Source organism: Chroicocephalus ridibundus, chromosome 23 (assembly GCF_963924245.1).
Source record: "Chroicocephalus ridibundus chromosome 23, bChrRid1.1, whole genome shotgun sequence".
Classification (NCBI taxonomy): domain Eukaryota; kingdom Metazoa; phylum Chordata; class Aves; order Charadriiformes; family Laridae; genus Chroicocephalus; species Chroicocephalus ridibundus.
The window spans coordinates 4,690,459-4,702,287 of NC_086306.1; the positions used below are offsets into that span (position 1 = coordinate 4,690,459).

Consider the following 11,829-nt stretch of genomic DNA (forward strand, 5'->3'; position numbering starts at 1 on the left):
TGGGCTCCATGCAATTAGCACTGTGCAATTATCACCATGCAATGGGCACCTTGCAGTGGGCTCCATGCAATTACCACCGTGCAATTACCACCGTGCAATGGGCACCATGCAATTAGCACAGTGCAATTAGCACAACGGAATGGGCACCATGCAACGGGCTCAATTCAACGAGCGCCATGCAATGGGCACCGTGCAACGGGCACCATCCAATCGGCACCACGCAATTAGCACCACGCAATTAGCACCGCCCAATTCCCACCCCCCCACCACGACCCTTTCCACGCCCCTCCCGGCCCCTTTAAGGCCAAGCCCCGCCCATCAGCCGGGCGGGGAAGTGGCGGCGGGATTGACCAATGGGAAGCGCGCTGTGCCCGCGGGGCGGCCAATGGGCGGCGAGCGCGGTGGGCGGGGGCGGTGCGGCGGAGCCTTCGGGACGCGGTGAGTTCCCCGGCGCATGCGCGGGGGGGGGGGGGGGGGGGGCGCGGCGGGCGCCCGGAGCCCCCTTCGCTGCGCCCTCCCGCGCTCCGGGACCCCCGGACCCCCCCATTCCCCCCAAACTGCACCCCCAGACCCCCTCCCCCCCATTGCCCCTTGCACCCCCCCCTTATTGCACCCCCTGCCAAAATCCTTCCCTTACTGCACCCCAAAACGCTTCCCCGCTGCACCCCGCACCCCCCCACCGTTGCACCCCCAGACCCCTCCCCACTGCACTCTGCAGCGCCCCAGCCCTTCCCCTATTGCACCCTGCGAGCCCCAACCCTCCCCTAATTGCACCCTGAAGCCCCCCCCCAATCCATCCCTATTGGACCCCGCACCCCAATCCTTCCCCATTGCACCCTGAAGCCCCCCAGACCCTTCCCCATTGTACCCTGTAAACCCCAGACCCTTCCCCATTGCACCCCGCAACCCCCAGACCCTTCCCCGCTGCACCCTGCAGCACCCCAGTCCTCTTACTGCACCCCACACCCCCCAAACCGCTCCCCATTGCACCCCGAAGTCCCCCAGACCCCTCCCTTATTGCACCCTGTACCCCAAACCTTTCCCTTGTTGCACCCTGAAGCCCCCCAAACCCTTCCCCATTGCACTCTGCAAACCCCAAACCCTTCCCCAGTGCACCCTGAAGCCCCACAAACTCCTCCCCATTGCACCCTGAAGCCCCCCAAATCCTTCCCCGTTGCACCCTAAAGCCCCCCAAACCCTTCCCCATTGCACTCTGAAGCTCCCCAAACCCTTCCCCACTGCACCCTGCAAACCCCAACCCTTCCTTTATTGCCCCCTGCACCCCAAACCCTCCCCCTGCACACCCCAACCCTTCCCTAACTGCACGCTGAAGCCCCCCAACGCCCCCCTTATTGCAACCCGTACCCCAACCCTTCCCTTATCCCACCTTGCAGCCCCCCCCAACCCCTCCCTTACTGCACCCCAAACCCTTTCCCCGCCGCACCCCGCAACCCCTCGCCCCAGCGCACCTCCCCTGGGTGCCACCAAGCTCTCCTCTGCCCCCCACAGCCCCCCGCCGCCCCCCGCAGCCCAGCACCCTGCAGCCCAGCTCGCCCCCCTGCACCCCCCGCTCCCCCCCGCCTTTCCCCCTATGCACCCCATACTCCGACCAGCCCTTCCCCTATAGCGCCCTGCAGTCCAGCACCCCCTGGCCCCCTCAGCCTGCCGACCCCTGCCCGTGGGACCCCTGCACCCCCCCGCAGCCCTTCTCCTACCCCACCCCGGGCATCCCCCAGTCCAGCAGGCCCTTCTCCCCCAGCATCCCCCAGTCTAGCCGCCCCTTCCCCCCCAGCGTCCCCCAGTCCAGCAAACCCTTTCCCCCCTCCCTCCTCCAGTCCAGCAAACCCTTCACTTACTTCAGCTTCCCCTGCGTCCTCCAGTCCAGCCAGCCCTTCCCCTACCGCAGCCCCCCCTGCATCCCCAAATCCAGCGACCTCTTTCCCTACAGCCCCCTCTACACCCTGCAGTCCAGCCAGCCCTTCCCCTACTGTGCCCCCCCATGCCTCCCCCAGTCCAGCAAGCCTCTCCACTACCGCAGCCCCCCCGGCCTCCCCAAGCCTAGCGACCCCTTCCCTTATTATTTCCCTTCCTACGCGCTGCAGTCCAGCCAGCCCTTCCCCTCCTGCGCCCCCCTGGGTGTCCCCCAGTCCAGCAGACCCTTTCCCTTCTGCACCCCTCCCTGCATCGCAAAAGCCACCGAGCTCTTCCCCTGCTACGTCCCCCCCCGGCCCAGCAGACCCTTCCCCTATTACACCCCCCTCCACCTCCCCCAGTCCAGCAAACCCTTCCCCTCCGCCCCCCCACAGACGCTGGGGGACCCCTTCCCGCATTGCACCTCCCCGTGCCCCCCGCAATCGCCAGACCCCCTCCCTCACCGCCCCCTCCAGCCCAGCCAGCGCCGGGGCTCCCTCTCCCCCCGCCTGCACGTCTGGGGGGTCCCCTCCCCACCCCAACACCCCGCTACCCCCTGAGTGGGTGCCTGAGGGCTCTGCTCCCCCCCCACCATCCCCAGCCAGCCAGCGGGGTCCCATGGGGGAGGCTCCGACCCCGGAGCTGGATGCGGTGCTGGGTGGCAGCGGCTGGGATGTGGGGGGGACCTTCGAGGGCCCACCACCACCCACCGGCCCCATCCGCCTGGGGAAGAACGCCTGCTACGTGGTCCTGGCCGTGCTCTTCAACGAGGAGGTGAGGCAGCCCCCCGCGGGACCCCCTCCCCCCCAGACTCCACCGGTGCCCACCCGGCCCCCTCTCCGTCCCCGCAGGACGGGGTGCTGCTGGTGCAGGAGGCCAAGCCCGAGTGCCGGGGGAAGTGGTACCTGCCGGCCGGCAGGATGGAGCCCGGCGAGAGCATCGTGGCCGCCATGCGGAGGGAGGTGAAGGAGGAGACGGGGTTGGAGTGCGAAGCCCTCACTTTGCTGGCGCTGGAGGAGAGGGGGCCGGCGTGGATCCGCTTCGCCTTCCTCGCGCGCCCCACCGGTGCGTGCCTCTGCCCTTTGGTGTTCTGAAGGCGTGGGAAGGATGCGGCTCACCTGGAGCATCCCCAGCCAGCCCCGGGATGGGCATCGGTGTCCCCTGCCAGCCCGAGGAAGGACATTGGCATCTCCTGCCAGCCCTGTGCCAGGGCATCATTGTCCCTTGCCAGCCCTGTGCCGGGTCATTAGTGTCCCCTGCAAGCCCTACGATGGGCTTTGGCCTCCCCAGTCAGCCCTGTGCTCAGGCATCGGTGTCCCCTGCCAGCCCCAGGATGGGCATCGGCATCGCCAGCCAGCCCAATAATGGACATCAGCATCCCCAGCCAGCCCTGTGCCAGGGCGTCATTGACCCTTGCCAGCCCTGTGCCAGGACACTGGTGTCCCCTATAAGCCCTACGATGGGCTTTGGCATCCTCAGCCAGCCCTGTGCTTGGGCATCGGTGTCCCCTGCCACCTTTGTGCCAGGGCATTGGCATCCCCGATCAGCCTAATAATGGGCATCAGCATCCTCAGCCAGCCCTGTGCCAGGGCATCGTTGTCCCATGACAGCCCTGTGCCAGGGCATCAGCATCCCCTGCCAGCCCCATGATGGGCATCAGTGTCCCCTGCCAGCTTTGTGCCAGAGCATCGCTGTCCCCTGCCAGCACCACCGGTACTGGCATCCCCCCACAAGCCCTGTGCTGGGGTATCAGTGTCCCTTATCAGCCAAGTTATGGGATCTCGGTGCCCCCACCAGCCCCATGACCGGCCACTGGCAACCCCTGCCAGCCCAGCGCTGGGGTCCTGCTGTCCCCTGCCACCCCTGTGATGGGGCATCGCTGTCTCTCTGCCCACAGGCGGGACCCTGAAGACCCTGGAGGAGGCTGACGCCGAGTCCCTGCAAGCGACGTGGTGGCCTGGGGACCCCTGTGCCCTGCCTCTGCGAGCCCTGGACATCCTGCCCTTGCTGGACCTCGCCGCCCGCTACCGCCGCAGCCCCCCGCACCCCCCCACGCTGCCGCAGGAGCTGCCCTGCGCCCTGGTCTGCTTACGGCTCCTGCTGGCCTTCACCAACGACGCTGGGGACCTTTGGGTGCTGCTGGGCACGGCTGGGACCCCCCACCTGCCCGTGGTGGCTTGTGGCACGTCCCCGGCCGAGCTGCGGGGGGGTCTCCGCCTGCCCGTGCTGCGGCTGCTGCGGGACTGCCTGCCCCCGGACCCCCACCCGGGACCCCTAGGGCTGCTGGGGCTGCAGCACCGGGCTGGGGGTGCTGGGGGGGGCGACGGCGTCTGCTTCAACGTGCTGCTGAGCATCCCGCCCAGCAGCCCCGGGGCCGCCCCCCCCGAGCCCCACAGCCCCGCTTTCCGCTGGTGGCGGGTGGAGGAGGAGAGCCTGAGGGGCCGCATCCTGCAGCGGCTCCGGGATGCGGCCACCGTGCCCGTCCGCAGCTAGTGGCCAGCTAGCCCAGCTTTGGGCATGTGGAGGCGGGGGGAGGGGGGGGGGGGTCCGACCGGGACATGGGGTTGCAGTGCCCAAGGTGTGAGCCCCGGGATGCGGCCCCCCATGGCTGGGGGGGGATGTTTTGGGGCAGGGCACGGTGCCGTGTCCTGGTCCCCGGGGGAGAAACGGGGACCCAGAACCGGCCAGAGCAGAAATAAACCCGGCTGCTGCTTCTTGCATCCACCTGGCTGCGGTTACAGTCGGGGTGGGGGAGCGGGGGAGCCCGGTTTTGGGGATGTTTGGGAAGCGGGGGGGGACACGGGTGCGGTATAGATGGCACAGCGCGGGGTGCTGAGCTCACGGCTTTATTGCAGCGAAGTCCCATCACCCAGGGGACGCGGTGCCCGGCTCTGCGGGGTTGGGGGTGCACCGTCCCCGCCAGGCAGGACACACACACACACACACACACACCCACACCCCCACACACACCCTCAGCGCCGGGGGGGGGGGAGACGATTGAGTTCTTGCAGCCGAGGGGGTGGCATTGCCTCGGGGGGGCAGGGGACAGCACCGTGCCCATGGGGCCGATTATTGCCAAAAAATACCCCCCCCCTGCTTGAGGTTGGTGGGGGCAGCTCTGCCGTGGGGTGGGGGGAGCGGGAACCCACCACCCCGAGGGGTCGCATCCCGCACTGGGCGGGGGGCGGGGGGGTGGCATCACCTCCGGGATGGCCGAGGCGGTGGCGAAGGTCGCTGTGCCTCCTCTTCCTCCTCACCGGGCGCTGCGAGGACGGTGTCCTTCCCGGGGTGCCACCGCCATGCGACGTGCTGGTCCGAGGCAGGGCCACCGGAGGCTACCGGCACATGGATTGGGCCATTCCCGGTGGCCACCGCAGCCCGGATGAAGAGGGGGTGCTCGGTGGGGGCGGGGGCGGGCTGAAGCTCAGGGGGGTCCCTCCGGTGGTCCCTTGACCAGGGCGATGGCAGCCAGCTCCTTGCAGAACTCCTCCAGCACCACCACCCCCTTGAAGAGCATCGTGTGGTCCATCCTGGGGGGAGATGAGCAATGGCGAAGGCTGGGGGGGGGGGTTCCGTGGCATACGCCCCCCCCTCAAAGTGCATGCATTGCCCCCATCCTGTGTGGTGTTGTCCCCCCCCCTGCCCCGCCAGCACTTACTGCTCTCCAGGCACCATCCCCATGAGCTGCTGGCGCACCAGGAGCAGTTTTGCCCTGAAATGGGGCACACGCTGGAGCCGCTGCATCAGGTCCCCGATCACCTGCACGGGGTTGGGGGGGTGGGGGGGTGGGGGGAAAGAATCAGGCGCCGTTTCCAAGGGGGTGTCCCCGTCCCCCTCCCACCCCGGCGGGTGACATTACCCTGACAAGGACGGAGAAGAGCGAGCGGCAGCCGGGCGCCAGGGTGAGGTAGGGGTCCAGCAGGTACTCGTGGAGGTGGGGATGGGGGAAGGCGGCCAGGCGGGACAGCACCGATGTCACCTGCAGGTTCAGGCTGTAGGGCTGGGGTGGCAGCGGGGGGATGCTCAGTGGGAGCTGACACGGTCACTCTCCCCCCTCCCCAGCATCCCCCAGCAGGGACCCGAGCCTGTCCCCACCAACGGGAGCTCAGTGCCAGCGACGCTCTTGGCTGCTTTGTCCCCACTATGGGGGTCCCAGAGCCTGGAAAGGAGGGCTGCCACCCTCCGCCGGGGGGTCCTCGGGGGTCATAGGGCTGGCAATAGCCATGGGAAGCCAAAGCATCCTCTATTCAAACACCAACCCCCCCCCCCCACCCAGCCGGGACAAAGGCTGTGCCAGCCCGGAGAGCCCGAAAAAGCCCCCCGCCAGGCTGTGGCAAGGTGAAGGGCAGAGGAGGGTGGGGACCCAGGTACGTCCCTGCCCCCCCCCCCCTCTTCTCCCCGTACCTGGTCCAGGATCCGGGTCATCCGGTCAAACAGCACCTTGAGGAAATGGCCCTCGTAAAATGTCACTTCGGGATGGCAGGTGTCGAGGGGCCGGGGGGCCGGGGGCCACCCCCACGGGGCTGCGTTGGCACGGCACGCCTGGACCTGCCGGGACAGGAGGGTGATGGTGGGTGAGAGCCAGAGCGGGGGCTGGCACCACCGGGGATGGGGACACCCCCCCGCCCTCCAGCTACTCACCATGCCCAGGGCATCGTGCACGTAGGTGTCGTAGCCACCTTCCTCCATGCAGGACGAGGTCTTCGCATCCTCGGGGACCAGGCAGAGGAAGCTGGAAGAGAGGGGAGAGGGATGGGGAGGGGGATACAGCCCCCCCGACCCATGCCGGAGCGGCCCCCCCATCACGAATCCCTACCTGCTGACCACCTCGCTCACTTGCCCCTTCGCCGACGGGGCCGATCCCGGCAGACGCTTTTTCGTCATCCTAAATCCGGCATCCGGGAATCCATCGGTGAAATAGGGATCCTCCTCCAGGTCCCTGCGGGGCCGGTAGAGGAGCATCAAGCTGGGTGGACACCGGGGGGGGGGCTGCCCCCCACCCCGGCCTCGCCTTGCCCCGGTTCCCCCCTTGCTCACAGCCCATCCTCATCAGGGTCCGGCTCGGAGGGGCCGCGCTCGTCGGGTATGGGGGGGCCGCGCTGCAGGTAGCCCCTCATCTCCAGGTTCCTCAGCGCCAGGTTGCGCACCACGTGCTCGTGGGGTTTCCGCAGGAGCTCCTCGAAGAGCCGCAGGCTGGCCAGGCTGATCTGCGGCACGGCGGGGGCGGAGGGGGGGTGTGAGACCCCCGCCGCTGCCCCCCAGCATCACCTATGTCCCCTGTTGTCCCCCCGGCAAGGATGGGGCTCACCTCGTCGGAGAGGTGGTTGCAGCGGTCGATGAGGTGGGTGCGCAGAGGGTGGGGGGCGTCCCCCGGGGTCTCGGGGTGCCGGTCCGGCCCCAGCAGGAATAGGACGAGGCGGTGGAGCAGGGGGGGCGCGCGGAGCTGCCGCACCGTGCCCGTCAGCATGGCCGTGACGCCGAGGACGGCAAACTCAGACCTGCCGGGGACAGGGTGGGATGCTGCGAGGGGGGGTCCTGAGAGCATCACGGCATCTCACAGCGGGGGAAAAAGGAGGTGCAGGCAAGGGGCACCCCGCATTTCTGGCCTCCAAGAGGGTCCTTGATAGAGAAACTCCCCCCCAGCTGCCGTCCCGCGCCTCAGACACTCACATCTCCAGGAGCTGCGGCTGCAGGATGCCCTGGAAAAACTTCTCCTCCATGGCCTCGGTGATGGCATCTGCCACGACCTGCGGGTGACGGCACAGGCTGAGCCGTGGGGTGGGTGCGGGGGTGCCCGTGCTCTGCAAAGGCCGGCCGGGTGCTCCTTACCGGGTGGGCGCCCATCACCAGCTCATCGAGGTAGTCCAGCCAGGCAAAGAAGGCAGCCAGGCTCTCCTTCCCTGGGAAAACCCCGCCGCCGGCAGCATCCCCCTGCGACCTGCGTGGAGTAGAGGACGTGGGGCTGCAGCGAAGCCTTGGCGGTGCCCAGGGACCACCCTGCCCGGTGCCCACCGTACCTCCAGCTGGCCCTCTCCAGGGCGAGGACGTCGGAGGGGTCGGTGCCGGGGGGCACGGCGCTGTAGAGGTCACAGAGATGCTCCGTCAGCAGCTGGCACAGGGCGCTGCTCCGCACCAGGCAGGCAGCGGCCGCCTCCTGGGCGAGCCCGACGAGCGAGAGCAGGTTTTCCTGAGCCTTCAGCGCGACCCTGCTCTTCTGCGAGGAAGAGGAGGAGGAGGAGGAGGTCACGCAACCGGTGGCATCCGCCGCCCCCTCTTTGCCAGCCCTTTCCCCCTACCTGGCTCTTGCACAGCCCCACCAAGGATGTGACGAGGTTGCTGTCCCTCCGTGGAGGGGACACCTCGGCCGGGGGGCTGCTGGCGGCGGCGGCGGTGGTACCCGGGGGATGCTCCGCACCCTCTTCCACGGGGCTGGCCGGCAGCTCCTGGGCTCTCCTCCCATTCAGGATGCTCTTGCCCTGGAGAGGAAGAGGAGCAGCAAAGCATCGTAGCCACCACCTTCCTCCCACTCACCCCGAGGAGCTTTGCAGCTCCAGCCCCGCTGCAAAGCACGTGAAAGAAAAGCTCGATTAAACGAGCCGAACCCCATAGATGAGCCCTATAGGTGTCCCACCGGCACCGGGCTTGCCCGGGGGGGCTGCTCACCTCCAGGATGTACGCCAGCAGGCTGGGATCCTGCTTGATTTTCGTGCAGAGGACGGCTGCGAACTGCACCTCCTCCTTCTCCGTGCCGGAGCCCAGGCGGTCGCCGCTGAGCTGGAGCAGCTTCTGGCAGGGGCAGGGAGCGGGATGCTTGGGCATCGCTTCCCGGCAGCCGTTTGGCAAAGGGATGCGGCCGGCCCCCCCCAGCGCGTGGCATCGCCGGCGGTAGCGCCGGTGTCACCGCCGCGGGGACCTCCCGACTCACCTGCACCGGCCTGTGGACGTTGAGGTAGTGCAGGAGCGGGTGCTGCATCTGTCCCAGCACCCGGCTGAAGAAGAGGAGGACCTGCTGCCTCATCCCGGGGGGGTACTGGGAGGGAGACGGGGAGAGGCATCAGCCAGCGCCCGGTTACCTGCCCGCGTACCTCGTCACCCTGTAATTACCCCAAATCGCCTGCCGGGTCACCTAAAAATCAGCATGGGTGGTTTGCAAGAACACCCTCAGCAGACACCCCGGGTCTGCACCCCCAAAATGATGCAAATAGACACACACACACCCCCCCCCCGAGGACGTCCCACTGCCCCGGGCTCCTCTCCCTCAGCAATTGGGGACTGAACTCAGTTCTCGGAATTGATCTCTCTCGCAGAGAGAAAAACAAACAGCCATGGGGGATTATTTCCCCTTTCCCACTGCTACAACGCCAGCGAGGGGGAGTTAAAAGAAAAAAAAACAAACAAAAAAAAAACACCCAAAAAACCCAAATCCTCACGGCCACGGAAGGGCCAGCGCGTGTTTCCGAAGCCCACGTTGCGCCAGCGTTTGCTTCTGTTTGAGCAAAAGGCTATTTATAGGGCGCCTCGTTATTATTAGCAAGAAAGGAACAGCGAGAGCCCTCGTATTTGGGCAATATTTACTTTGAGAGGGTGTTTAAAATAAAAAAAAAAAAAAACAAAAACCCTTGCCCCGCGAACCCCAGCAGCAAGGTGTGACAACCAGGGACGTGATGGGGGGACGAGAGCCATCGGGAGGAGCAGCAGCGAGGATCCCAACGGGCATTTTACACCCAGCAATCCCCCCCCCCCCCAAAAAAAAACCCACAAAACACCACAAAACCAAGCACCGCGAGCATCTCGCCCTCCACAAACAGCCATTGCCCAGCTAGAAAAGCTTCAAAATTAAAAATTACTGAGCAGCGCCGCACAAAGCAGCTGGAAAAGGCTGCGGATGCCGGACCGAGGGGGTCTGTCTGTCCGTCCCCCCCCCAAAAAAGCGGTGTTCCCGGTGCTTGTGCACCCACCTCCGCCTTGCCCAGCGTGCCCAGCGTCTCCAGGACCTTGTGCTGCAGCAGGTATTCGAGACACGGCCCGGCCTCCCCCGCCGGGCGCTGCTTCTCCTCGTACACCAGGATGTCCAGCATCTGCTTGAGGCGCCAGGGGATGTCCGTCTGTCTGGCGGGGACGCTCTCATCTGCAGACATAGGCATCGGGGGGGCTGCGGCGTGCGTTGTGTGTGTCGTCCCCCTCCAAAAAAAAAAAAATAAAAAAAAAGCTGGGCGAGGGGAGCGCCCCGCGGTGGGGGGCGAATGTGGGGTGCTGGCTAGTGGCACCCCGAGCCACGCCGGCCCAGAATCCTCCGAGAGCGGGGACGACGCTAGATGGCAATGTGATGATGGAGTCCCAGCAGCACTCGAGGCTGCTCCTTCCGCTCATGGCCTAGCAAGCCACTGGCCATCCCCGCCGGGGACAGAGCCACGGTTGGAGGTGCCGGCCGTCCCGGGACGGGGTGGGCTGCCAGCCCCACAGACCCTCCAGCACGGCCCCAGGAGGGGAAGGGGATGGTGGGGCCCAAGCGGGAAGGACCGAGATAATGGTGGGGAAAAAGGCTGAAGCTCTCCGGGCCCTGCTTTTAACGCTCACGGAAAACAGCACGTAGCCGGGGAGGGACGTGCCCCAACCTGCAATCGCTCCCAGGGGAATCCGCACCCACCCAACCCGCCCTCACCCCGGCACCGTGCTGACCCCCACCGCTGTGCAGGGGGGTCAGGGCTGGGCAGGGACAAGCTCCCGGTTGGATAAGTCCTCCTGGGCTGCGGGAATGGGCGTCCCACGTCAAAACCCTGCACGTCGGATCAGCCGCGGAGCACTAGGGTGGGCACGGTGCCCTGCTGCTGCACGGGGTCCCAAGCCAGGGCATGGGGACCCGTCCCTGGGCATGGGGGTCCCGTCCCTGGGCACAGGACCCCCTTTTCGGGCACAGGGACCCCGTTCCCAAGCCACGGGACCCTCTTTTAGGGCACGGGGACCCCCTCCATGGGTGCAGGGACCCTATTCTCAGGCCACGGGACCCTATTTTAGGGCAAAGGGACCCTCTCCCAGGGCATGGGGACCCCGTCCCTGGGCACAGGGACCCTGTTCCCGCACCACGGGGACCTCACCCTGGACTATGGGGACCCCGTCCTAGGGCTCAGGGACCCCATCCTAGACTACGGGGACCCCATCCTAGGCTACGGGGACCCTCTCTCCCCCCACACCACTCACCCGTGGCCTCCAGGTAGTAGCCGGTGATGCCCTTCCAGTGCTCGGTGAAGGCTTCCAGCAGGTCCACGCTGGGCTCCCGCTGCACAGACCGGGGCCGGGGTCAGGGTGGTACGGAAGCCCCCCGCCCCGGCTCCCGGTGCCGGTACCCGCCGTGCCAATTCCGCCTCCCCCCCACCACCCCACCCCCCGGCCCCGCTCACCGTCTCCACCGCTTGCTGCAGCAGCGCTCCCAGCCGGCTCAGCATGGCTGAGACCCCCCGGTGCCGGTGCCGACCCCCCGGTGCCGGTCCCGCCGCGCTCCGCTGCGCCCCGGCGCGGCCCGGCTCCGCTGGTGGCTCCGCCCGGAGGCGGGCGAGGGGCGGGGGGGGGGGCGTGGACCGGCCCCGGTAACTCCCCCGGAGGCTCCGCTCCGGTTCCGGGCTCCGGAGGGGTTTGGGGAGCAGTGCGGGGGGGTGGGGATGGGGATGGATTGGGGGGCGGAGGGACGGAGGATGGGGAGGTGGCGGGGGGGGGGGGGAGGGGGGGGAGTGGAGGAGTATTGGTGGCGGGGGGGTTTGGAAAGGTCCCTTAGCCCTAAAACGGCTTCGGGGGGCAGCCCTGGGGCGGGAACGGACCCCCGTGTAGCGGGACGGGGAAAGCCCCCCCCTTCCACACCTCGCACTGGGATGGGGACAACCCCCCCATCCACACCTCCAACTGGGATGGGGACAACCCCCCCAT

General features: G+C 67.5%; 2 protein-coding genes across 3 annotated transcripts; one reads left to right on the plus strand and one right to left on the minus strand.

The window, feature by feature from the left end:
• The first annotated feature begins 328 nt into the window (after positions 1–328).
• NUDT18 (nudix hydrolase 18) lies at positions 329–4,594 on the plus strand. The gene is made up of 4 exons (XM_063358826.1): positions 329–438; positions 2,513–2,685; positions 2,763–2,976; positions 3,809–4,594. Exons 1-4 carry the CDS (start codon positions 354–356, stop codon positions 4,402–4,404), a joined length of 1,068 nt encoding a protein of 355 aa, XP_063214896.1. The 5' UTR covers positions 329–353; the 3' UTR covers positions 4,405–4,594.
• A 147-nt stretch (positions 4,595–4,741) lies between these two features.
• On the minus strand, positions 4,742–11,465 carry FHIP2B (FHF complex subunit HOOK interacting protein 2B). Of its 2 annotated transcripts, none has more exons than XM_063358902.1 (17): positions 11,310–11,465; positions 11,110–11,188; positions 9,870–10,039; positions 8,837–8,941; positions 8,575–8,697; positions 8,208–8,387; positions 7,929–8,125; positions 7,741–7,849; positions 7,582–7,658; positions 7,220–7,409; positions 6,949–7,118; positions 6,728–6,850; positions 6,553–6,643; positions 6,316–6,459; positions 5,771–5,911; positions 5,570–5,670; positions 4,742–5,441 (listed from the first exon to the last, which is right to left on the minus strand). In XM_063358902.1, the coding sequence occupies exons 1-17, from the start codon at positions 11,352–11,354 to the stop codon at positions 5,336–5,338; spliced, it is 2,151 nt and encodes a 716-aa protein (XP_063214972.1). In that variant the 5' UTR covers positions 11,355–11,465; the 3' UTR covers positions 4,742–5,335. The 2 variants fall into 2 exon arrangements, with proteins under 2 accessions (XP_063214972.1, XP_063214973.1); XM_063358903.1 differs by having other exon boundaries at positions 9,870–10,092; positions 11,310–11,364.
• Positions 11,466–11,829: the final 364 nt, after the last annotated feature.